At 35.7% G+C, this 27,614-nt stretch overlaps 1 protein-coding gene across 1 annotated transcript; it reads right to left on the minus strand.

The window, feature by feature from the left end:
• Positions 1–731: 731 nt before the first annotated feature.
• Positions 732–27,147, minus strand: ngfb (nerve growth factor b (beta polypeptide)). The gene is made up of 3 exons (XM_028004221.1): positions 26,946–27,147; positions 8,927–9,077; positions 732–3,734 (listed from the first exon to the last, which is right to left on the minus strand). Exon 3 carries the CDS (start codon positions 3,721–3,723, stop codon positions 3,139–3,141), a length of 585 nt encoding a protein of 194 aa, XP_027860022.1. The 5' UTR covers positions 3,724–3,734; positions 8,927–9,077; positions 26,946–27,147; the 3' UTR covers positions 732–3,138.
• Positions 27,148–27,614: the final 467 nt, after the last annotated feature.

A 27,614-nucleotide genomic window follows, 5' to 3' on the forward strand; every position in this document is an offset into this window, starting at 1 on the left:
ATTTTTCATTTTACCACCAGACTTTAATTTCAAACTGTTTATTGTGTAGACACTAGAACGATTTTCCACATGTTCAGCAAGGTTAGGTTCTGACAAGGTTTCGTTCTAGCCTTTGTCCACTAGAGGGAAGTGTTACATCTGATTTGGGTGCAGTATAGTAGGCCTCAAGATTCAAGATCTCTGGTTGAAAAACTGCATTTATATCTGAGAGGTTGAAACAATTAAAAATGAAATGTCTTATTGTGAAACACTTCCTTTCCAGCTTCATCATTTCATTTCAGTTTCAGTTTCCCTATCTGGAGTTTCATAAGACCAGCTCAGGAACACAAGTTGTGATACAAAACTGGGCTGGGGAACCCCAAAATATCCCTACTAATACAGAGTGAATGGCAGCAGTCCAATTTTTTGTGTGCTGATAAAAACAAATTGTCCCTGCCAAAACAAAGAATATGCTAAGCCATGACATAATCAGTGAGTAGGCCTCATGGATCATTTGCCGTCTTACTTTTTTAATGGATATTTCTTAAAGCTGTTGTTTCATATCAATTGTAGAATGATGGTGAGAAGAATCAACATAAAGACCAGCCAAAGCAATAAATAAAGTTCATGATCTGTCAAAAACATATAGATTTGTCTGTTTTGTTTTTTTTTTCCACTGAAAGCTGCAAATCTCATATAGTCTTTTGTGATGTTTCTTCATAGTTGCAGGAACCACTTCATGAAACATACAGTTTATGTTTGTATATGTTTAATAAATAACAACATAAACATAATTATTTATTATTTAAAAAAAATGAACATATTGCTTATATCAGACCTGGGTTAAATTGTATCCGCTGAATGGTTTTATTAGTCTTTCTCAGCTAGACGGGTTTTCTTTAAGACGGCGAACAGTGAGACAAAAATGATTACAAGAAATTTGACTGTGTTGCTGTGCCAAAACTTTTATGGGCCTTTTACTGTGACTGACTCAGCTGCTATTAACAACACAGATTTTAGCCTCTGCTTTGTAAAAGCTACAGTCAAATAGACTTGTAAACTGAAATGCTGTGTTTTCAGAAGCTGTGGCTTACAGTGCAGCTGTGGTTTGGTCCACAAGCCCGCTTCCTTGTCCAAATCTAGAATTTAGTACATCATAATTCTTTTTCCAATATAAAATGTTGTTCGTGGTCATAAAAATAGCCCCTTAAATTGCACGTTGAACCAGGGCAAACGTGCTGTCTGCAGGTTTGGGGCTAATTTTATTGTAGTTTTGTGGTTTGATTAGGCTCTACATCATACAAAATGTAAGGAGAAAGCTGAATTCAGTGAAAATGCTACTGGATAATCTGTGCATTTAATAGTACCTCATAATTCCTTTATGAGCAGTAAATACTCCGTTTCAATAAGAAAGACTAAAGTTTCTGTTAAACTAAGGCTGTTTTTATATAAGTGATATTTTGGAATTGGGAGAATAAAAAACTCTTAAAGTATAGTTTAAACTAGCAAGAGATTCTACATATATATAATTTTCAAACTGCATTATATTTACTTTGGCTTGTTGATATCTTGTGGTAAAGTGCTAGACTGCAACCAACTGAATACTGTTCACTTCTCTTTCCAAACGTGACAATTATTCAGCTCCTTCAGTAGAGAAAAAAAAACATGCACTATGAAAGACATAAAATTGTTCTGTCTTGTGGGTTGTGGTCAATTGTCTTTGAATGCTATAACCCTCCATCACTGCTTAGTTTAAGACTGGTTGGATTCCAATATTGTTTTCTTATCTTAAGGCCAAAAAAATTTTCTTCAATTTTCATGACCATCAAAATATCTTTAAAGTTGATGGAAAATGAATAAGACAAATACAATTGATTATTCCACCATTTGTAGACTGTCATACTATTCTGGATTTACAAAATAAGCAAGGTAAAGAGCCAGTATGACTTGCATAAATGGGGTGATGTGAAAAAATCTTTATCTTTTCTTCTGTTTGTGCTTTTATGTCACATTTAAATGTAGAAAACTATCAAACAAATGATCCAACTCCTAAATCTTTGTTTTGTTTTTACAGCTATTGAGTGGCAGACACTTCAGCTTATCGTCCCAACAGACGGCCGACTTTCTGGTAAAAAGATGAATTCATGGTGCCATCAGTTTGTTAGTGAACAAGTTATTGAAGAAACAAGGATGTTCTAGACCATCACACTCCCTCCACCATGTTTCTTTGTGGAAATGCTGTATTAGTTTTGCGCCAAAATGTAAACGGATGCATACTTCCTGAAAAGTTTCACTTTTGTCTCTTCAGTTCAAAAAAAAAAAATCCTCCCAAATTTTGGGCATCATCAAGAACATCTGTTTTTAATTTTCTTTAAATCAAAAATGACTTTGGAAATCTTTCAATCTGTCCTCTGACGGGTTCTGTTTAAGTGATTTCTTTACTGAGCAGGTTAGTGAGTAATTAAGCCTTGGTGGAATGAGAAAAGTTGAATTTAAAAAGTTGTTAATCCCAGGGATTGATAATTTAATAAGAAGAAATATTATTTTCACATAGGACCAGATTGATGGTCCTAAACATGTAAGTGTAACAAAAGATAGAAACATAAGGAATCTGTAATGAGGAAACTAATTTCTTTCACACGACTCTACTTTACTGACTAATTCCATCACACAATAATATAACTCTAATTTTAATGTGACCTTAAATGGCTGGAATCAATTTATACAATACATCTTATTGCCAATAAATTCTCCTAAATGTAGCAGATTGACCAAGTTTTCTTCAAGCTCTTTTAAACAGTACAGGTAATGATTTTTACTAGGAGAACATTTCTAATTTCCAACTATAAAGTCTATTGCTTTAATAGTTGCAAAAGAACACACATACCTTACCAAACTGCCTCTTTTATAAAAACAACAGATGATTAAAACACCTTCACAATCATGTTAATACTTCAATGGCTAAAACTTGCAGATACTCTTTGACCCAGGTCTGGTGTGTATACATGCAGTCCTGATATTTTGACACATACAAGAATAATTTACTTTGTGCAGAGGGTGAGAAGTCCTTGGTGATAAGTTATATGCAGAAACACACCGGTCTGCATTTTATTGTGTCTGTCTATATTGTGTTCTGTGTGCCAGTCTATGGGTGAGTCTTCAATGCTGCCACGATTTGCGGCTGAGCACGCACACACACGCCACGTTGATCCGAATGAGCCTCCAAGCCACCTGGTTCTCGGATGAAGTGAGCGCTCGGACGAAAGTGTGCGAGTTGGTGCAGTGGGAGTTCCAGTGCCTCGCGTCAATTCCTAAACATCTTGAGCCTCCAGATGGAGGGCTGTGACACGTCGTCTCAAAGAAATACTGTTTCTTCTTAACATTGTTTATGTTCACATATGGGAGCACTGTCACCTCTTTGCCTGAGATGTCTGTGGCTTTGGTTTTGTTGCCCACCCAGACACTAACACTCTCACACACCGAGTACACCCCCCGGTGCTGAGGCTGCCTTCGAGTCCTCCTGCTGACACCCTGTCCCCCTGCTGGCTCCGCATCGGGGGGCTGTGAGCTGAAAAGCACCCTGGGTGAGAGGTGCCGGCGCTTATTGAAGAGCTTGGGGTCCACAGTGGGGATGGAGGTGGGGTGGTCCTGTTGTGCTGTTGTGACGCTGCACAAGACCCCTATGATGGGGGCCACAGCCTGGGCACTGAAGATGAGAAACAGGACCAGCATGGATGACCTCATGGGCACACGATCTAAGATAACCAATGAGAAGAGCGAAAACAACTGTTACAACACAATCAAAAAACACCCAAATAAAAGAAGAAACAGCTTCCTGTATGTTGTTGTGAAAAACACTGTTGTTTTAGTTGTTTGTAGGTACTTTACAGAAACATCAGTAGTCATAAACAGTTGTCACCCTTTAACTGTGTTTTGTGCTTGTTTTTTGCCAACTCTAATGGATTTAAAACCTTTGTGTGTTCACCAGTTTATCTACTGCTTGGTCTTAGGCAAGACAAGTCCATCTGAATAGCACCATTTATACAAAAGGTGACTCAATCTGCTTCACAGAAAAGCAAAAGCAACACAGATGAAGATAATTAAAAAGATGACATACTTCAAAACAATGATAATAAAGTTTAAGCACCACATAAAAAAAGCACCGATCAAAGTGGTGGTTTAATAAGGTAATATATAAATACAATGACCTATTACAATAAAACTTGACCTTTATGTGTAAGTAACAGAGAAACTATGTTTTGCTCCTTCTTGTTTAGATCTGGTTCTGGGATTTCCAGATTAACAGGTTTCAGACGATCTTAAGCAGAGGAGTCCAAACTATTTAACCACATGGGTCAACAGTTTCAAATTTAATGCACTTGAAAGCCACTATAGAAATTTTGTTCAAAATAACATTTTAAGGATAATTTCTTTGTGCTCTTTTTTATTTGTATCTGCTCAGTAATGAACCAAACATGTAAGATTTTGTTGAAATGGAAGGAGTTTGGTTAAAAAGGGATCTGTAAATTATTTGAGATCCAAAACTTAAAAAGAGCCTTATTATAAGACAAGCTAGTTTTTAAATTTGACACATCCAATATTTTAATAACTTTACTGTGCATGCATTCAAGGCAAAACCTCATGACGAAATACACTGATAGTAGTTCAACTCTAAAGTAGAGAAAAAAATGTCCTCCCTAATGCCAAGAGGCAATGGATTATTTAATTTTAACAATAATAGTGATAATATAATCCGGAGAGAGCAAAAGCAACCATTTAAAGCCCCTGGCAGAGCTAATATAATCTTTGAGGTTGAAATCTTTTGGTGTAAACTATGTACAACACAACCGACTATTTTAATATCATTTAATTTTCAAGGTAGAAGATAGCTGTTTTATTCTATGCTTTGATCACTTTAAGAGTCTGACTAATAAAGGAGAAAACATCAAAATGTATATTATTTTTCAAGACAATCAATGGTAGCTTTGTCAGATCTCGTATTTTTCAAAGGTCAGCTTCAAAAATTACAACCAGACAAATCAAATGTACTGACAATTATATTCAATTAATGTCTCAGTTTCGTGTAAAATAAATATAAAAGAATTCAAGGCAAGAAAAATTGTGATACATGGGACCAGGAAGATGGATTTGCTGACGTCACAAAAGGTCATCTCAGGGTGCATTTCTGTATCTGCTGCAGCCAGCTGTCTTCGGCAGTCACACGGGGTTCACATGTGTGCAGTTTATTCTCAGAATAAATACAGCTGTGAAGGCCTCAGAGATTTCTTTCAGAATATGAGTGAAAAAAACTGTGTTATGAGGACAAAGAAACACAGCAGATATATCAGGCATGAAGTTCAACCCATCATCTGAAATGGAAAATGTTGGCAAAACTCCAAACAGGCAGAATAAACTATGCAAGGGTTAAAACACACATGGTAAACTAAGCGCTCTGGTAAGATGAGACCTAGTAAAGAAGGTTGGGAAGGATTCATAACCAGTTTGAGAGAATTTGACAAGCATCAGTTTAACACTTGTCAGTTTCTTACAGCAGTCATCATCTACAGCACTTATAATGCACTCAAAGGTATTGAGAGAAGGGAATCATGACCTGATCAATCAATTTCTCTTTTGTATCTTGTGGACAGTTGGCTTAATAAGATTTATATAAAGAAATACATCAAATATTTCTTTATACTGAAATATCAACGAGCAGTTTAATGCTTTTGACCGCATTCTGCCTAAGCAGCCTGCTATGAATGTGGATGTAGCTTTGACATGTGTGATCATACATTATAGATAAAATAATATTTCTTCTTGGCAGTGGTTTTAATTAGTTGGAAAATGCTAGGAAAACAGTAGAAATAGTTCAAGACAAGCATAGGAAACGTATTGCTGACGTTGCCCTAATGGACATCAAATTATCGTCATCAAGTATGTCTGTACAACAAAGTGGACAAACATTTCTAATCTAGGTCCATTTCACACGGTTTAAAAGGGAATACATTGTTTGTTTTTCCGGTAGCATGAGGAGAATTATTTTATGTTGCAAGCTGTAATTTTATGTGAAGCATCGTCTCAGGGAGCAAGAAGTGCTTTGTGGATGAACCATTAACCCAGTCATGATCATTAACCAATTTATTTTATCACAATTTTCCCACTTTTGTGTGTTGTTATCGCTTTGAACAAGGCAGCAAAATCCCCAAGTAGGTTTTATAAACTAAAGTTAAACAGATGTGGAGCTTTTATTTGGCTAAGATCTACAAGCAACAAAAGCTATGATTTGGTTCCAGTGGCTCTGTGGTCTGAGAAAGCAGTGGAAGGTATAATAAAACCAATGTGTTAACTATAAAACATAATATTTATGAAGAAAATAATTTCTTCATTATTTTTATATACATATCTTACAATAAAAGACTTAATGATTAATAAAAATTCAGTAGGTATCACATTACAGTTTCACTAATTGTTGTGATACAGTCTGCTTTTTCGTCAACATGTCTTGACTCACTTCAAAACAGAACGTCTGTACTTTCTGTTTTGAATAAATTGACAAGTAGTGTGCTGTATTTAAAGCTGTTCAGCAGACATTGTAGGCTTGTTAAAACCTGTGACTCCTCTGCTGCAGCCAGGCTTTGTCAGCTAACCTGCCTATTATATGCTGCATTTGCCTCAAGTGTCAGGTTGAAGGCTTGTGGATAAAAACTGTTGTCACAACAGGAAAATTCATAGCCTGTAGAATAGTACATAATGTGAGCTATGATATGCTAGCAACCGCTTGTGAGAACTATTTAACTGTAACTATACAGTCTCTCACTGGATCTCAGATCTGTGTTCTGCCCTCTCTGGGCTACAGTAGTTTGACATGAGAAAATAACTACATTACATTGCATTCACTTTTGTATAATTACCATAATTACGTTTAACAATGCTAAAGTTGTATTTCTCTAAAAAAAGTATTGCAATTTAAATTGATTTGAAAACCGTAGGGCTCCACACTGGCATAGGTGGTAGCATTAATGCCTTACAGCAAAACATTGTGGGTTCAAGGCAATACAAAGTGCTTTACAGGAATTAAAAGGAAATACAAACAAAATAACATGTACGTGTGTGCGTGTTTGTGGGCGTGTGCATACGTGTGTGTGTGTGTGCATGGTTGTCTGTCTTCTGTGTCCTAATGACTGCTGGAGATAAGCAGCATCCCCCCAATGCAATGAACGTCTATTGACGACGGGTTAAATTTGTAAATATTAAGGCTATTTAATAGCATATATTGCTACATTCTTTATGTCAATTGAAAAAGTGGCTGAGTTTGAAAAAACCCCCCAGAATTATCAGACAAATTTGCTTGTCAAGCATTTTGCAATTTTCTGACAACTATTTTTCTGAAGGAACCCATGGCATGAATATTCTAAGCAACTCTTCAATAAATAACGTAGACAGAAAAATCTTTATATTATCTTTCACATGTACTGTATATTTTTACACTTCTTCATATTTGGCTGAATATTGAAAACTAATAAGGTGTATAAGATCACAGCTTTCTGAAACTCCAGCTTTTTAGGGAGGATTTTACCTGTCCTGCAGTAATTAGAACCCAATGCCAAAGTTTCAAATAAAGTATAAAAGTAAAAACTGTCTGAAGTACTTGGTGAACAAGTAGCCAATGTATTTGTAGTAGTTTAAAAATGGTTCATAATCTCCCCAATTAAAAGTAACCAGTTTGTCATCCAAATACTTGCCACAGTTTTGATGAAAACTAAAAGTAATAAATATGTAATTAATTGACAAACAAAAATACGTTAAGAGCTAAAATGTCAACAATTCCCATCAAAATAAACAGTAAACATAACATCAGCCATTTCAGCACCTCCTGACAAAAACATCGTTGTGAGCAGCAAGTACATTTGAAGTCAGACATATCTTTAGAAACAAAAAATTATGCCTTTTTAGATTCTTAAAAAAGCTATCCACATGTTGGAGCAAAGACTAAGCTGCACGAACAACGTATCTGGCACTGACAAAATGGATATTTAATGGTAAAGGAAGCACATACCTGATGAATCCCTTTGTGTAATTTAATTTCACTTCAAACTATAAATTTTTCAAGCACATACATGGCAATGATTTTATTAACTGTGGTGAAGTATTTGATCGCAAGGCACCTTGAGCAATTGCTTAACGTTAAATAATTCAAAAATTCTGCTTTGAATGTTTCTAATTGAAACATTATTCAATTCATTCATGTATTCATTTTCATAACTGTCTGCTCTATGCTTTATTACTTATACTGTACTCTATTCCAGATAGAGTGGGACACTGTGTGGGTCACTAACAGGGGTAGCACCCTGGACATGCTGCCAGCTCTTTAAACAACCAAGACAAACACGAACAACCATGTAAACTCATTCATATGGTTAAGATTTATAATCACTTATTAACCTGCAACTCTTTGGAGGCCCAGAGGAAGACAGAGCACTCTGAGAAAATCCCTGTAGGCACAAAGAAAACATGCCTGGTCCAAACTCCACATGCTCTTAAATTTAAATAGTATAAGAAGTTCAGCCTTAAGAGCAAAGCAGAAGACTCTGTTTGTTAATAACTGTTTCAGATTAGCTCATTTTTTAGGAAAAATATGCTTTTACAAAACCAGCCTGACAATGTGAAGTAAATTATCTTTTGTTATTAATGATGAACGCATTTCCTAAACAGCATAAGAATAATAGTTTTCACACTTAGTTCAGAGTTAAAATGCATATTTCTATAATTTCATGAAATTATACAACTTTCATCATTTGATGAAATACAGTCAGAATGTAGCATACAGTTAAAAATGTCAAATTGCAAAAATCCTACATATTAAGCTTAAAATGATATAAATAGCAAAACATGCTATTTATAGAATCATATCTGTGCACAAACATATTGGCAACTTTCCATGCCTTACCTTTCAGTGTCTCCGTGTGAACTGTTTCACCTCAGAGGCTCCTACAGGATGTAATTATAGCTCAGCGAGATCTGGGCGCCTCCTGCCATAAGGCCTGGCTTTAGCCCCCATGCAGCACACCTCTGCCCTCCTATGTCTCAGCTCTTCAGTCCTGTTGAGAGACAAGTGGAGAAAGTGCCTCAGTCGCCTCATAAAACCCACTGTAAACACATTCTTTGCAAGACCAATACGGGAAGAGGAAGTTCATATGATTTGTTCCCCTCACCAGCTCATCACATGCTGAACATACCGAAATAATGAAGCTGACCTGCATGACGCAGACTTTGTAGATCAAAAGCATGTTGCTTAGTTCACTGTTAACCTTAAATTTGTGTTGGTATTGCTAGAAATATGAGTTTTGAAAGTTTGTCTGGACTTCAAAACTCATGTTTTCTCAATGACATATATAAAACATTAACATTTTAAAGCTTTGGGAGTTAAGAGTTAAGAGAAATTTGTGTTCAGCTTGTGTGTTTAAATACACACAACTGATGATTCAAAGGGGGATGGATGTCTTGTGAAGTTCTCTTACATCTGAAGAGTTTTACATAAGTTTTGCTTTAGATTTAATTTCCTTATTAATAGTGTCATGATACATTTTTTCATACATCATTAGAAATAAGAAATACATAATCATAATACACCATGTGTTATATTTAGATTGCAAATAGACATGTGGTAAAAAGAAAATTCCTGGGGATGAGGGATAGAATATATTTGATACATCAAGTTGCAGACAGGAACCATTCTGAATTGATTAACAATGTCAAAATCCCATTATCTGAATGTTAATTGATAATCTACCTTTAAGAAATTAAAAGTTGGAAAAACAAATTGGTGTGCCAAATGGAGAGTTTATTCTAAAAACAGGCCAAAGTAATGCCATATTGAAAGAAAGTTGAATTATACAAGGGCCACAACATTCAGATTATGTAAAAGTAAGCTATGCTAATTTAAAACACAACAAGTATGAAGAACTATGTTAATGTTCCACTTCCAGGTAGAAGAAAAGCAGCTTATATACCTGCCAACATCCGGCAGACACATATTTCAAAATTTCCTCGGAACTTGAAAAAGACCAAGCAAATTCTGTCTTTAAAACGTCTTTTACTGCTAAGGATTTCCATCTGTCAGTGGTTGATGGCTTTTGGGCCATGTAGCATTTTCTGGATATAAATTCTCATCTCAAAGATATTTCACTGAGACAAAGATCCATCTTTGTTCAGTGGAACCAAACTAACGTCATTGGGTCACTAGGAGAGTGTAGGACAGCTGTAACATGTACCATATGGAACACCATTACCATGAAATTCTGTTTCACCCTAATTTCACTGGTGTGGGGCAGTTACTTTGTTGTGTACTAGAAATGGTAATAGCAACTGAGTCACGACGGTGCAAATATAAATATGCTGTAAAAGAATGCAGCAGAGTACAGTCAGATCTTTCAGAAAGATTTACTGTTAGTTACAGATGAATGGAGAGATCTTGAACTCATTATTTACTTGTGACTTTGGGTCTGTTAGTTCTGAATGTCCAAAACTTTAAAAGCTTTTTATTTCAGATCTTATGGTACAGGCCAAGACACCATGTTCTGCCAAAAATAGATTTATTACATCATAGCTTTCTGAATCATAATTGAACTGAATAGTGAGGTGCCTGAAAATGCCTGTGAAAAAACTGAGATGATTACATGGAAAATATAATCCTGGCCTGTTTGAAATACATGTGTTGCTGTTGATGAAGCCCCATTCTGAAATGTGCATGTGTACTGTGATCAATAATGTGGTACTAACAGTGTTTAGATGCACCATTGCCAAACCATATTTATCTATTTCTTTTAATCTCAAGGATTAACTGATTCTATGGGAATTAAATTTCAATGCTCTGAGCTCCCTAAATGGTCCAATAATTACTCAGATTTTTCAGAAAGTGAGTTATGTTGTCTCTTACACTTTTAATTTCAAACATCTAGCTTGCTAAAGTGAGTTAAGTGCTTATATTGTGAAGTGACATTAAATAGAATAAAATAAAATACAGCAACAGTAGCCAACAGCCAGGTAATTACAAGTAGATTCACAGAAAGATAGAACCTAAAATACTGAAAACCAAAATGAAGAATGAAAATACTTTACAGTAAGGGCCAAATTTCAAAAATAAATATCTTACAGTTATACAATAAATAGTGACTTCTAGTCCAAAGGAATGTGCAACTGAGTTGGTTCATTTAAAATTATGAAGTTAAAAATGTGCAATATATTTTTCAATATATTGCTGATAATCAATAAAAAGAAAAATGTGAGCATACTACAGAGCAATATGTGCAGTGAGGTGATAAATACAGCACTATTTTCCAATCACATTAAAAGGAAAGATACATGCCAGTGTTGTTGTTTTGAACTATCCACCATAAATCAGCAAAAGCTCATCCCAAGAGATGATAACATCTATGACACAATTCATAAAAACTGTCTGAAGAAGTAGCTGTTTTTTTCAAATCATTGCTTCTGGGAATGGCTTATGAATCAAGTGGTACACTTGCTAAATGAAAGGAATGTGAGCCACATGTAAACAGAAGTGAATGGATTGTTACTCTAAATGACTGTGGTGTGCTCCTGTACAGAATCCACATCAGCGCAGGAAGTGTTTTATAATTAAACAAAGGTGGTCTCTGGATGTGATAAGATTTAAATGGGTGAACATTAAAATGCAACTTTGGTTCATTCCTTTTTAGTCTTTTTATGTTTGACTACAAATGTTCAGTGGCTGTATTAACAAATGCCATAAATATAAGGGTAAAATCACTGTTCTGCTAATTCCCTCAGCAGCAATGTATGTCATGATGTACTTGCCTGAGATATGTTTTCAGACAGCTCTGTTCGCCTGAAACATAGTGAAGCTTTTTAAGTGGCCCTTGAGATGTTTAGGTTAAGATGTGCATACATTTAATTAATGCGTACAAGAAATAGGTAACAGACCTGACCCCATAACATTAAGGTAAATTTAAAACGAATATCAGGCCTTGATGTTGAGACAACTGCTGTCAGCTACAAGAAACACAACAGCAAACAGAGTGAGTTAAGGAAAGAAAAACAAAGAAACAAGCCAAAAATAAAAACTTAACTCAAGTGCAGTGTTTGTGTATTCTGCAAGACAGATTACACAAGCTGAGCTCTTGCAAAGTCAAAGAAGTGTTTGACACTCTGATTATGACAATTGAATAGCTACACAAACCAGCAAACCCAGATAAACAGTAATCCATGGTTTATATCTTTAAACCATGATGGTGAGGGGATAGATCTGAAACGAAACAAAAGCATTTCCGCTTTGTTAAGAGACACAGCGGTATCAGTTGTTTTTGTAAATGGAAAAATGCTAAAATATTAAATAAAAACAACTTCTTTATGCTATTTAGTCTGATTAGCACAATTCTTAAATTAAATGTTATTTTGCAAGTTAATTAATGATAAAACTAACTGATTGTTCTACTTACTTTGTCTTTACCTGCTGGTTTAGGGACCAAGTTGGTGGTGTTTGTGTAACTGGGTCTATATTGTTGTATATTTTCACAAAATGTTTTCTTTAATTTATTTGCCCTCTTATACTTGTCTGTCTTTGTGTTCCTCTGTGTCTGCTATGAGGGGTTTGGTCCTCCAGCTCCGCCCTACTTTCTTCTTCTTTTGTTCAGGGTCCTCCAGCACCATTATAAATGTTAAGTTGTTCATTTCCTCTTCCCTTTTGTTAATCGTTCCACTGGGAAGAGGCAAGTTTTATAATCTATTGTAATCCTTTCATTTATATTGTCCAAATGTTTATTTTTTTTCTTCTGTATTAATGTTAGGTTAATATTTTCATTCGAGTTGCTATTATGCATTTATAAGATTTGATGCATGCTAACATTATGATTTTGTATAGATCGGGTTGGAGAACTGGAGCACATGCTACGTGCTAATGCTAATATCTCCCGATTCACAGGCTGAATAAACGGAGTCCGCCTCCAAACCCAGACTCGGTGTTTTTATGGTTTGTCCTATAAACACACAACGCAGAAGTCCACCGGTCACATTTGTTTGCTTTTAATTTCAATTCATGTGAAGATTACACTACATAGAAGTAGTTGGATTTTATGGTTTTATGTTTCTCATATTTTCTTGGTTCTTGGATAATAACTGCTTTGTATTCACTTTACAGTGCAAATAAACTAAATAAACATGCCCATCAGTTATGTGGTCTGTTACTCCTGAATGGACAAGCAACCCATAACCACTAACCTACTGTACATTAGCTCTAATGGAGTTGGTTTAATGAGCCTTGGCCGAGTTGATTGACAAACAGCCTGGTTTGGCATACAATCAAGTCCAGGAACAATTCATCTCAATTCATTCATGGGGTAATAGTCACAGACTGGCTGTAGTAACATGATCCACCACGGCTGGCTGCTATTCAAAAGGGAAGGAAGGTGCATGTGACTTTATCTATCCAGCTTTAAATGACATGCAGGTCATTACATTACTGTGGTCTACAACTGATAACCGGGATGAATGAAGCTCCCTTTGTCTTAACTTAATGCATCTACTGAATTTGGATGCTTTCAAGCACATATTGTTCCTGATGATGGAAAGTAGTCAAATGAAGCATTATTTTTTTTATTTATTTCAAGCCATGTGTAGGCTCTTTCAGGGTACTCCAGTTTCCTCCACAGTCCAAAACTCATGACTAAGAAGTTAAAATTTCAGTTTCAGGTTCATTGAAATTGAACTAAGCTTAATATCAATACACAAATGGACAGTAAATTCATGTTTATTAAGGTTAATGGCATTACTACAGTAGAAGCAACCAGAATTGAGCTGATTTACTGACACTGTTGAGTTTTGAAAACGTTGAAGCTGTTTTAGTCAGCCTGACTTTTCCTTTGAGAACTCTGGTGAAAGATAATATGATGAAGCTCAGGGAGATTAAGAGCTAAAATACACTAAATTGAACTGTAGCTGCTTGAGTCCTCATTTGTCTCTCACAGTCATCAAGCCATGAAGGATGCTGTTGGGCATCAAATCTGAAACAAGCAATGGTGAAATAGTAAAATGAATAAAATTGACTGTGCCTTATGTGTTGTGCATGAAAATTTGTTAAAATTAATATAACTTCATTGTATGGAAATGTCCAGCTAATACTTTCCTTGCAGTAATTGGATTTGTAAAAGCCACTCTTGGATTAAGGCACTGTTAACTCACTGAATAAAAGTCCTGAGTTCACTTCTCAGCTGGGTCTAAGGTTAAGTTGGCGTTCTCACTCTGTGCATTCATGCATTTCCTCTGGGCACTTCTGTTTCCTCACCTCAATGCATGAATAGGAAACTGCTGCTAAGAAAAGCTCCAGCTTACCCATTACCCTGAATAGGAATAAGTATAGAAAATGGATGTTTAGAATGTGCTTTTGTAACTCAAACTATCCAGTCATAGAGTCATTGTACATGCTGCTGGCTGTGGTTGTAGGAATGATTTTCTGTTGCAGTCTGTATTCCAGTGGTGATGAAGAACCTCCTGACTAAAGACAATCTGTTTTTCTGTTACAGTCTCATGAAGAGTATATTCAGAGTTGTCCGTTATGTCCTTAATTTTATGAAGTCTCCCTTTTGTTGTGCAAACAGCTCCAGAGCAGCCTCCAGAACATAATCAACCTTTTCAGCTTCTTCAGCTGTGCATAATGCTAAGGCTGCTACTCCGACATATGACGGCAGAATAAATTGTCCTCTCCACAAAACGTATAGAAGATCGGCCTCTCACTGTCCCTCATGTGCAACTTTACTGTCTCATTTCCAGTCCAGCCCTTTGTCAAGACATTGGGATATATTGTTAATAATTATGGTCCGATTTATAAGAACAGTGATAATGTACAATGATATTCTTACTGATGTTTTCAGATTTTTTCACAATCAACACACATCTGCCTTACTTTAATTCATATATATAAGTTGTTCTGCTTTAATGAAAAAGACAGACACAAACATTCAACATTTTTTAAATAAATATTGATATGTGCTATTTTTGAAGTGTTTTGTAAAGGCATATAATTGACCTACATGGACAAAATGTAAATGATGGCGTTTGACCATATGGAGTCATTTAAAAAATTCAAATAGCAAGGAGTAAAACATTCCAAAATAAGCTTAGCCTGTTTCTGTTTTCTTTTTAAACATTGGCTAAAATGACAGTTTTCCTCTGTTGCTTTTTGTTTAGGGTGCAGTCTAAACAGCAGAAGCCATTTCACTGAGGTTTGCTTGTTTCATAACAAATATACACAATTTTAAATGTTATTTTGGAACAAAACTGGATCCCTGTTACTATATTCCTACTTGCCAAAAATACATTCTAAAAAACAATAGAGGACTGTCTCTAAAGTTAAATATTATGTTCCCTGTATTGTATGTCCTCTTTTTGAAACATTCACGTCATAATTGAAGGATGGAATTCCTAATTAACAGTTTCTGCATCTTTACTTTGTTGTTTCTATGGATGCACATTCATGGACAGGAAGATGCAGCAGTGGCAGGATCTAAACATCGCTTGTGTTGACAGACTAAAGTAAACAGGGCATAATTTTGTTGATGTGTTGACTGGACAGTGAATTCCATCCAGAGGCAAATGCTTCAGTGTCTAACCGTACAGGTTCAAGCCACATTAAAAAAGTCAAAGGCACAGTTGAACATATGATGAGTCTGGATGTAATTAATGTAAAAGAACAGGAAGTCTCAATGATTTTCCAGATATGATGATGGAAGAATAGTTTGGCCTCCACTGATGCTCCCAGTGGAGAAATGGTTGTTCTTACTTTCAGATTTCGTGTCATGTTGCCTACAGTGTATTTAATTTGGAGTCTTTTTGACAAAGAACCCACCACACTGACTCACTAACACACAAACAGCAATTGATGCCAGGCCAAAGACTAAATACAGATAGAACCTATTAAGTTTGGTTGGAAAATAATTTAAAAGGTGTGTCTATCATCACCATAAATTGTCTTGAAAAAGTCTTCACATCCCTGAAACATACCCATTTTGTTTCATTACAGGCACTACATATTTAATTTGGATTTTATTGGACATGCTAAAAAAATGTAGTCCATAATTTGAGCCTCAATGAGTTCTTCTTTACTTTCTGCATTTACAGTATTTTGAGCGTGTCTCTACCAGCTGTGCATATCTAGATGTAGGAATGTTTGCCCATTCTTCCTTACAAAACAGCTCAAACTCAGTCATACTAGAGAGAAAAGACATATGAAATTTAATTTAGATATTTTCTGGGTTGTATTAGATTTGAGTTTGACATTTTGACTTGACCATTTTAACACTTCAATATGTTTGGATCCAAACCATTTCATTGCACATCTCACTTTAAATTGTTTGTACTGTTGGAAGATGAACTCCCAGCCCACTCTCAAATTTTTATCAGTCCTTGACAAGTTTTCTTCTAGAATTGCATGAAGTTAAAGTTTATTTTAGTCTCACCTGTCCAGAGCGCATTCTTCTACATGTTTGCTTTGGAAACCATCCAGGCTTTGGTATAAGCAGCAGCTGAACTTCTTATGGCTTTCTTTCAACAATAGCTTCCTTCATGTGTCTGTCACATAAAGGCCACATTTCTGAAGTTCACTACTCCTAGTTATTTTGTCAAAGGATTTTCTCAACAAAGCTGTAGATCTCCTCTGGAGCTCCCTTCGGCTTCTTGGTTGTTTTTCTCATTGATGCTGTCTTTGTTCAACCTGTTTATTTATGTATATAGCTACTGAATGTATTAGTACGTTTAAAGCTGTGAGATACTATTTCTTTTTTCACATGGTGGGCAGAACAACATTCTGGGTGGCTAAATAAAAAATGCAAGCCACATTTTGAAAAAGATTTTTTCTTGTGAAAATCAAATTGAAAGCCCGGTCATCTTTTTAATTTAATTACATTTTTCATTCACTTTACAATTACGCAATACTCACTATTGCTTAACTACATACAAAATATGACGTTTGTGGTTGCAACAGTACAAAATGCAGAAAAGATCAATGGGTACAAAAATTGTAAGGCAGTATGTGCACTTAAAATATTCATCACAACAGACTGCTGCCTTTTTTGCTTTGGATGAATCCAGGCTAAACCATTTGTTACATTTTAATAACAAACCTTCACTTAGATATAGCAAAATGGAATTATTTAAGCATTGGACAACTTTTTTTGGTGAACTGTTTAAAATGTTTTCCTCATGTTGGTCACATAGTGAGGCTTTCTACATCTGCAAACCTGTTGTGGCTTGTCTACAGTTTATAGGGAAGGCAAATGTCATATTTTTCTTTGGGGCAACTTGTCAAAGAAAACATGTAAGTAAAGATAATAGCTTGCAATCCAAGCTTGTAATTTCCATTTTATCCTAACTGCTGTCCTGTTGCATCGAGGAATGGCAATGTTCTACTATACTATTATCAAGAAGCAATGCAGGAAACCATTTCAAACACAAACTTGGCTTGAGTAACACAGCCTCTGCTGGCAGTCAGCTGTGATTTAAGGCAGATGTGTGAAAGTCTCTTGGACACAAAAATCCAAAGTCGTCTTCTGGTCCAAACTGAGACAAAATTGAGCCTTGCTACAGAATACATCAGACATCATCAGCAAAATCAACACTCACTGAAGCGTAGCGCTAACTTTTCCTTCCAGCACTTTTTGTGTCGCAATAGATACTTTAAACTCTGATTTGGCCATTTGGATAGTAATAGTTTATTGAACATGTCCATGTGTTAAGACACATTCTTATGAAATAACCATATCACCATGTAGTATTTACAACCTAAATGGTTTGCACAATAGCTTTTGACACAAAACACAAGTCTTTTTTTATATCTGAGATGATCTAGTAGAGCTAACGTCTGCAAACACGTGCAGAAAAACTTTCATATCAAAGACGAGCTGAAATGATGACAAAAAAGGCATCAATAACTGCCTTAACATTTCAGAGTTTTCTGAATTAAATATGTGTAATGTAATCGGTGACAACAACAGAAGTAATCCTTGTGAGAATGGAATGGAAAATGGCATTACTCATGATGTTGTTGTCTTTCACTACATTGAAAAAAGCACAGATGACTACAGTCACTAAACACAATCCAGCCAAACAACAACAATGCACAGTCTCCATTCAAACGCTTCAAAATAGTTAAACATATTCTAACAGAAGTGAGTCAGGGTAAAGAAATGTTCTATCTCATCATCTGGTGGCTCATGTTCAAAAATGGACATTTGTTTTATGCTCAGACTTTGGCAGATGTTGGTTTTCTGGGATGAACTGCGTCATTATAAAGTTTCTTTGTCAATTAACTTTATCTCATATGAAAAACAGTCTGTGGGAACTGAAGATGTCTCAGTTTTTTCTACAGATAGCAAAGACAGTGGATCCTACTTTGTTGCTTTAGCCAAGATAACCAGTCAGTGTGCTTTTTGGAGAAAATAAAAACGGTATATTTACACATCAGATGTTGCTTTTATTTCTCTGCTCCTTAAAGAGATGGATTGGCCAGACTTTGACATCCTCTTGTGTCCTCACTTGGCCAATGTCAAGTCTGTCATAACAAAAATCAGATCCTTAAAACAGATTGCAAGACACATTTTTCCCATTGAAGACTTTTAAAGAAAACAATGAGTTCAGTATGTTTCTATCAAAGTATTTTTCCACTTTTTTCCAGTGCTGCTATTTGTCTAAAACTGTTGATTGTGTTGATTGTTAGTTTTATGGGTTTCCAGACTTTACTTGGGTATCCTCCCATATTTAAAATCCCTGCCAAAGAGGCCACCCAGTTTTCGCTTTCATTTTTCTTATTTTCCTAAACATCAAAAAAGGGATGTTGTCCAATGATTTTTTACAGGTTCACATAAAATATATCTGCAGCTATATTTCTGGAGATTTTATCTTGGAAGTGTAGTTATATGCTATAATGTTAGCAGTTTGCGTTCCTGGATTTATTTATTTTTTGTCTGTGTGATTATTCCCACTCCTTTGTGCCAAAGCAGAATAGATTGTCGGCAAAATTTGCAATGTTTTTACACTTTTCAGATGATTAATGTAGCTTTGCGATGGTGAAAACACAGCTAAGCTTTCTACTTCAGTTCGGCTTCAGTATGTGAGCTCCTGGTGTTTCTTTTCATGTAAATCTTCACAGAGTAACTCAGCATTTCATTTTTAGTTGTGTGTTTTTACAGCTAAACACACAGTCTTAGAATAATCCAGTTAGTACACTTTGTCAGACAAGTTATGTGCACTGAAATCTCAGCTGGAAGTGGCTGATACTTTGAGCTTGTCTCAATGTACTTTGAAATTTTAAACATTTTTTGTTTTTGGTGCGCCAGGTATTCATTGTTTTAGAAATTACAACGCTACACAAAGAGACTTTCAAGTTCAACATTTTTTAAAACCTTTTTTCAAACTTAAGTACCACAGCCTACACTACTTAGATTTATTTATTTATTTACATACTTCAAAAGAAAGTGGTTAAAAACTGAACATAGTCCACTGTTGTGCAGTTCAGTGAGCAGCTGTTTTAGGGGGATGTGTCATCAGGCTCGACTATAACTGTTTATGCAGGTCGTTCTTGTCTCTTCTTCTTTGTTTAGCTCTGACCTATTGCAAGCATTGTCAAATGTCGTGGCAAGCCAGGCTTTCACAGTTTGTTTATTAAAGTCAATAATTCCAAATGTGCTTACACAAGGCAAAAAAAAGGGACAGATTTGATGGATTAGGAAGATCTTATTTCTGGGTAAATTACGTGAAGGACATAAACTAGGAGGGGAAACTTATGTGGTGCAGAAATAGTGTGCAGTATACAACATCACTAGAAAAGTAAACATTAGCATGAATAAGGCTGCAGGATAAATAGCAAAGCTAGCCGTCCATGGATTCTACCAGCTTTTCTCTATGTGTCAAAGTGTAACCCCCATAAACTATGCTGATCTGTCTGTATGTTTAATGTGTTTGTTTGTTAGTTCTTAGAATGTCCTGTAGAGGGCACTAGACCCACATTTCTCATGTGTCGGTACGAGAAGAAGAGTAAAGACGAGGGAAGAAGAAAAAAGAAATGGCAGACTATGCAGACTAAGTACATTTCAGCAGAAGTAGAGAAGTTACTACGCATAAGTGCTGCTGTGATATGAAAGAAATCTGTTTATTTTGAACTGGATAATGTACATTCTGTTCTGAGATTTCTCCGGTGAGTCTGTTGTTTTATTTTCAGCTGCTTACTTACGCAGAATGGCTACCTAGCTGGAGCTAACGTTGCTCAGTGTTTTTCGAACAGGATAAAAAAAACCAACCGGAGTATAAAGTGTCGCTCTGTAAGTAGCATAGCTCTGTGAAATGAGACTGTTTATGATGAAGTGATGTTTATTAAGTAATTTATTTATTACTGAGCGTTTAAATGCTAATTTGATTTTCACTGAGAAGTAATTGAAAGATTTCTATGATTTCCGTATACCTGCATGATCGGTTAACGCTCTGCATGCAGGTTGTTTTTTTTTTGGACGACCGATACCTGAACGAGCCAGTGGTTCCAGAAGCAGGAGGGTTCCGCCGCCATCTTTGTGACTCGGACTGAAGACGGAGGGACTGGAGCTACTGGTGCTACTGGTGCTGCTGGAGCTGGATGTTTTGCGTGGACAACAGATAAGCTTATTGAACAAAAAGGGGGCCCCCAAATCTTTTTTTTATTTCACAAGCTATTTGTTCATGAACATTTTCATAACGGACAACTTATGTGCACATTGACTGAACTGACTTTCAGTCAATGTGCAGGACTAACTGGAATATGTAATTTCTTTTGTTGAAATAAGCTTTAAAGCTACTGTTTAAAAAAAAAAAAACTATCCTCAATTTTCTATATATTAATCTGATATTTTTATATAAGGGTGGACAATTTAATTTTTATACCTTAATTTTATTAAGGTAATTAGTGTTACCTGGATTATTATTTTTTTGTGGGGAAAGAAAAATAAACTTGAGTTGTTAAAACTTGTATGCTTATCATCCTCCTGTGTGACCCTAGAACAAAAGTAACTTTCCTACTGAATTTATTGCGAATTAAATTAAGTAGTGGTTACAAAAGCAAACATCACAGGTGTTTTGGGGCCTTTAAAATGTGAGGTTCAAAAGGTTTTGTCTGAATACCTATCAATAGATAGCTTCTTTAAGATTTTAGAAAGCTTTGAAACTATTCATTCATTTGAATAAATGAGAGTTCAAAATTAATCTTTGACACAATAAACAATCAAAATTAAAAGCTATTATCAACTATGTATTTTTCTGGTCAGGAGACAATTATCTTGGCCACAGTGATTTTGGAGCCTAAAGAGTATTTAGTAGTTTTTCAAAGAAGCTACTAAGTTTTTTTCTGAAAGTTTGGTTGACCTCTGGTGATGCCTCCTCCCCAGAGCAGGCTGCTAGAGTTGAATTTGAAGTTATTGTGACCCTTAGAATCAAGGAGGCATGATTTCCTGACAAACTTCATCAACTGATCAACCTATTGAGATCTGGTTGCATTAAATGTACTTTTTTATATTTCAGTTTGTTAGTCAGAATACCTATTTTTAAAGTTCACCTTGAATGTTTGGTAGGCTTCTTTAGTACTTCTATTCCCTTTATATCCAAAGTGGGGAACCTTTTGGATTTCATAAATGCAGTATGAGACTAGACCTTGACTGATTTCTGGAATCAGCACTGCTGTTGGAGCAGCAAAGTCAACTATTTCTGCAGCTGAGAGAGAAATAGAAGCCAGAATCCTCCTAAACCTGCTGCACATGCTTTTCTTTTCTTAGAACAGAGGAAGACATCAAAACTAGGATTCAAAATCAAGTAAAATTATTTAAATTATCAAAATATAGAAAGCTTGAGTGCTTTTAATATTATTTTTCTAATATATTAACTGAGTCATTTTTATGGTTTTCAGTAAATGAATAAAAATATGCGGTACATAACATCTTGAATACTAATGTCAGCCTTTTGAAAATGCTTCAGTCTTTTCTTATAAACTCCATGAGAAATTATTTTTTTTAACTTCTTTTCCCTAAAATCTAACGTCTTACTGAAGCTCTTATTTCAGCACTACAACTGTCTGAATCCCCATATTATGGTTTTCTCTTTTTCTAAATAATTTCTCTTCTGCTGTTAGGCAAACTAAACACTGTAACACCATAAAAGAGGCAGTGTGTATTTTTGTTTACGTGTGTGGGAATGCGATCGGTTCGGGGTGCTCATGGTTTTACAATTTCACACCAGAAGAAACTTTCCTCACTAGTCTGGACTCGACAGCTCAACAAACTTTTAAACTTACAACTCTGAAAAATGCCTGTTAAATAATTGAAATCGAAAAACTACAGTACGTTTTCAATGTCAATCAGTGATTTTACTTTTGGACTGAATTATTTTAAATAAAAAGTACAAAATGTTCCAAAACCTGTTGCTTAAACTGCAAAGACGCAACAAAGTACACAAATATGTAAATAGTGAACATATCTTAACAAGCAGAAGTTACGCATGGATGGTTGAATTTGAACTTGGGTGATTTTTAGGATAAGACTGAGTCAGAGTTTACAAACTTACACAATGTGAATGTGTGTGGTCTTCTAGTAATTTTCACCATAGAATGCTAAAATACATCAGCCTCCAGAGGTGCTTTGCTTGAAAGAGGCAATACTGCTCAGGCACAGGCCTGTTTCAATGCTCGGAGATTCACCTTTCCTAAATGTGGTGGTCTCTATTAATGCCCTTCTAATGCAAGTAGAGAGTATCTCTGACTCATTAGGGGGGATAACTGTCTGCAGGGTTTAATAGTAGCCTTTAGTTCTTTTTGTTTTTTAAGTGGGCAGCCAGGTCTTTGAAGTGGGCCTGAGGCAGAAAGTAATGATCAGACATGTTTTTGTGGAAAATCAGATGCTGCTATGATTATACATGAAAGACGGATTATCAAGCTTGATGACTGTGAAGGTAGGAGGGACAGAGTCCTCCGTAATGGTGTGTAATTACTGTCAGTTCATCTGAGACATTAGAAGAAGAGGGTTATCTAATAAATATTTTCTATAATATCTGCTAAATAATAATAAAAAATATATTTATTTTAAAACAGTAAAAAAAAATTTTATTAAGCAGATGTTTGTCCTGTTTTAAGTTCTACTATTTCCCTATTTTCCTGTATTTATAAGTGGTAGCAGTTATTGATTTTGAACAAATTCTTTAATTTAATCTTCAAATAATTACCTTTGTAAAATAAACATATCAAAACTCATTCAGGACGGTGCATCTATTTGGACAGGAATTAGTCATTGAGATTGTTTTAACTGATTTTCTATTATACTTTAAAATAATTACTGCACAACCAAAAATCCAATGAATACAATCCCGATTTTATTCTATTTACCATAAATTACAAATGAAAATAAATTTGTCTGATTCTGGATCTAACTCACTCTACTGTGAACTCAGGATGTGGAAATCCAGAGAAGTCAGAATGCCTTGCAGAACAATTACAAACTTTTCATGCCAGACATCATGCATAAGAAGCTTTGGAATGTAGGGTAGTGCAGGCCTTAGCAGTTCACTACTGCATAAATGTTGGTTCCAAATATTTGAGGGCTCTCGTTAAAATGTTTTGGTGCAAGTAGATTAATGATGCACCGTGTAGCACAGAACAAATAAACAAACATTGAAGTAAGCTTTTTAACTTGCATTTTGAACTTAAGTAGTAAGCTTCAATGGCCTGCACAACCAGTATCTGAATACCATACAATACCAACTTGATTTATTTAGCACTTTAAAACAGCGATAGCTGAAACAAAGTGCTGCACCTAAGAAAATAAAAATACAAAAAAGAACAATCATATATATAAATAAGGCATAGGCATAATCAAAGATTAAACACAATACATCTAGTTAAAGGGGCAGTTTTAAGTAAAATTCACTCTTTTGAACTTTATGTTATGTTATAATGTTTTTCCCCCCGTCAAAAATATGCATGGAGTGTTGCCCTCAATCTTTTATGCATGCTTAAGAAATCCTTTAATTTTCCACGGCAACCATTTGGGGGTGCCTAAACTCCCACTGAGCGCCATCTTTTCCATGCAGTTCCTCCATGGAGCTACAGTCTTCAAGCCAAGCTTCTGCATCACAGATCACCCCTCCTCTGTCCGACCTCCACTCAACTCCTCCAGACTATCAGCAGCAGCAATCAGCAAATGCTTCATGGAGCTGCACATCTTCTGAGCTTGTTAGAAAACTACTTCTCAGTCCAATGTTGGTAAGAATGGGTGTAAACAGCCTAATGTAGAAGCTACAGTATGTTGTGATGGTGTGCTGAAAGTAATGTGTTGGAAAGAGCTGGAGCTTCTTAAAGAGACAAAGTCCTAATTTCAAAGCATTAAATTGGGAAGGTAAATTTCTTTTAAGTCATGTTTGATGTACACAGCAGTTTTATAACAACTGGAGGTAACATAGTTACCTCAGTCCTTTCTGTCCAACAGAAATAATTTAACTTTTGCCAGCCATTATAGGTGATAAAAGCAGGATCTTACAACTGGTTCAATTTGTCTTTCCAATTTAAGATCAATGTCTAACTTATAACCCATATCGGTGACAGTTGATTTAAAATAAGCTGTCAGGGGTCCCAAATCAACAGTGGTGGAATCACAGGGCCCACATGGTCCAAACCTCTATTTTCTTTTCATTTAAATTCAGGAAATTTGGGACTAAACAAACTTTAATATCATACAAGGAGTCCAAAAAGGCTTTCATTAAAAAGCTATCCTTCTGCTTTAAAGTGGTGGGACTTTGTTGATGGGACTTGCTTGCTTTGAATCTGATAATCATCAGCAAATAAAAGGAAAGTAATTTTGTGGAAAATACCACAACTTCGCTGGACTTCGCCTTGTAGATACAAATCACCACGCACTTTAGTTCAGATTTATTAGATTGCTCCTTTTAATGGAGCCGAGGGGAAGAGGTAAAAGTAAAAAAAAAAAAGAAGAGCCCTAAAGTTGAGCTTTGTGGGACTCCAAAAGATAGAGGAGCGCATATTCAGTGTCTAAAATGTTGACACAGTAGGATTGATCAGCCAGATAAGATCTAACCCAAACAGGACGTGATATTAAGATACTGTGTTTTGAATGTTAGAAACCACTGGTGCAATTGTAATAGTGTTGCACTCTCACTCTGTTTTAGACATTTGTACAACCTGTCAAAAGAATGTTAATCGCACTTGCCTTTTCTTTCACTCTTGTAAAACTTCACTGATAGGAACTACAGATGGTTCTCAGAAAAGGAATCTGGATGTAGATTTTTATGTTGTGCAGCAGTACAGGGAGAAATAATTAATGAGATCAATGAGATTAATGAGATCAAGTTATTCAGGTTTTCTTGATGTCTAATATTTAGAATGATTAGATTTTACGGATTGGTATTTCTCTTTTTCTATCAAAGTACTACATGGAGCAAAATACGGAAGTTTCTGGAGTATCTCGGTAAAGTTTTCTCAAACATCTCAGAATGCTAGATGAGGACAAGACCCATCAACAAGGTCCCACCACCTTGTAAGCATTTTTGACTTTGCGGTTCAGGCTTAATTACTGTGACTGCACTTTTCAGTCTTCACTGTGAGACAAATGGTACATTTATATGTGCAAACACATGTGGCTTTAGGTGAGGCATGGTCCATAAATCAAACATGTACTGAAATGCATGCTAAGAACAAAACATATCACATACTCAGCATACTTGAGATAGCGTTGCGGATATTAAGTTACTCTCCAGGCGTCCTACCAATATTTGCCAGTGAAGTTTTGTAAGAGCATCTTGTGGTTTTCTGAACTAAGCTTTGATGTCTGCACAGTTATTCTTTTCCACGACTTAAAGCCCGACAATACAAAGTAATTTACAAAAATCTGAGACAAGGAGCCATGTGGTATCCAGTATTGTAGCTTGTCCAGTAAAAGTTTCACCACAACATTTCTTGTCAGATTGTGAAAAAAAGTCTCTGATACTTCACAGATGCTATAAGCAAGGAAAAACACTTTGCTCCTTACAGCAAAGCATCAGAGTGTTTTTAATCTGTTGAATCTATTTGGAAAATATAATCCAAGATTATTAACCATAACTAAGGAACTGCATATCAAAATCCAAGTTGTGCATTTGTATGTTTGCATATCAGCCAAGCTCAGCTCTATGGGCAACTTGCTACCTGCAGCCCACCCCCCTCTGATTTGTCCCTCTTTGTTGCTGTAAACCGACTACTGCTTCTATTGTCTGTGTGCAGAGAAGCCTTTCTTTCTGTTAAGCGTTCTCCTTTTAATGCCAGTTCGCAATCATGTTATGCATATTTGAGTTACCTCTTTCATGAAGCTGACCCATTTGCCGTAAGCCAAACACTTTTGGCAATGTCACCCTGGTAAGCATACAGAACTTTAAGTGATTTTCTCAGCAACAATAAAGGCTTCCATATGTATAGTTAAAGGTCTGTTAAAATTTCCAAGAGTACCAGATGAAGTCATCTTGAGCCTAATAGCTGACTTTTGCAATAGCTGAATTATGCAAAAATGTGCAGTAGGTTTGTGGGTGTATATTATTTCAGATAAGTGCCCTACAGCTAGCTACTTGTTTACAACCTCAGATGACATTCAAACACACCAATCTGCAGGAATGCATTCGGACATTACCTTGAAGTGAGAGCAAGTCTGATCGCTGCTATTGTAACACGATGCAGTGAAGCCTAGTAGGTTTCTTGGGGGATGAGGGGAGATGACAGGTGATTTTCATTAATTTACAATAAGAATTAAAACTAAAATTATAACAAAATGTTATGTGTATATAAACTTAAAACATAAAATGGTTTGCTTACTTAATAATGAGCTTTTTGGTTGCTTATTTTCACAGTGTAAAGGCAAATTCATGCATTGTAAATGAAAGTTTAATCCACCTACCTTTAAAGTATCTTCTCCCATAGATGTAGAATTCCTGAAGCTTCCTGAAATATATCCCAGTTTGTATGTCCACTTCCACAGAACTCCAAGAGCAGAACAACTGTTTTAATCCAAACACTCCTATCTGAGCCTTGCACTTGTTTGAAAATTGTTCAGAAAGAAAGTGAGAAACTTCTTACAGGCTGCAAGATCTCTGTGGCTGCACCAAGCTCAGGTCCTAGTGCCCCCTGTCTGAAACGTTACTTGAATATATATATATGGGTGGAGGGATACATTTGAATACACACTCATCAAAAACTGAGCACAAAGCAGTTAAGAAAATCATTTATCATATTCCGCAGGGAATCCCATTGAAGATTTTGTCCTTTATTAATGACTAGTAATGCAAAAATAATTGATCCAAAAGTAACAATTATTGCTTTAGGATTTATTTCCCTTGTACTGTCAAGCCAGTTTGAAAGTATATTACAACTGAAAAAGTTTTAATGTGTATTTTGCTACTTCTTTGTTGCAGTCTTAAAAATGTATTACAGTCATATTTGATATATATATCAAAAATGTATTGAACATGTAGCCTTTGAAGTGCCATTTGTAGAAATTATAAATTATGGTACATATCTGAATGTACCATAAACATAAGGTACATAAAGATATAAACATAAATTTATT

This window comes from Xiphophorus couchianus, chromosome 20 (genome assembly GCF_001444195.1).
Source record: "Xiphophorus couchianus chromosome 20, X_couchianus-1.0, whole genome shotgun sequence".
Lineage (NCBI taxonomy): Eukaryota > Metazoa > Chordata > Actinopteri > Cyprinodontiformes > Poeciliidae > Xiphophorus > Xiphophorus couchianus.

Excerpts from the sequence above, each read along its gene's own strand:
- ngfb (XM_028004221.1), bottom strand. The coding sequence starts at position 3,723 with ATGAGGTCATCCATGCTGGTCCTGTTTCTCATCTTCAGTGCCCAGGCT.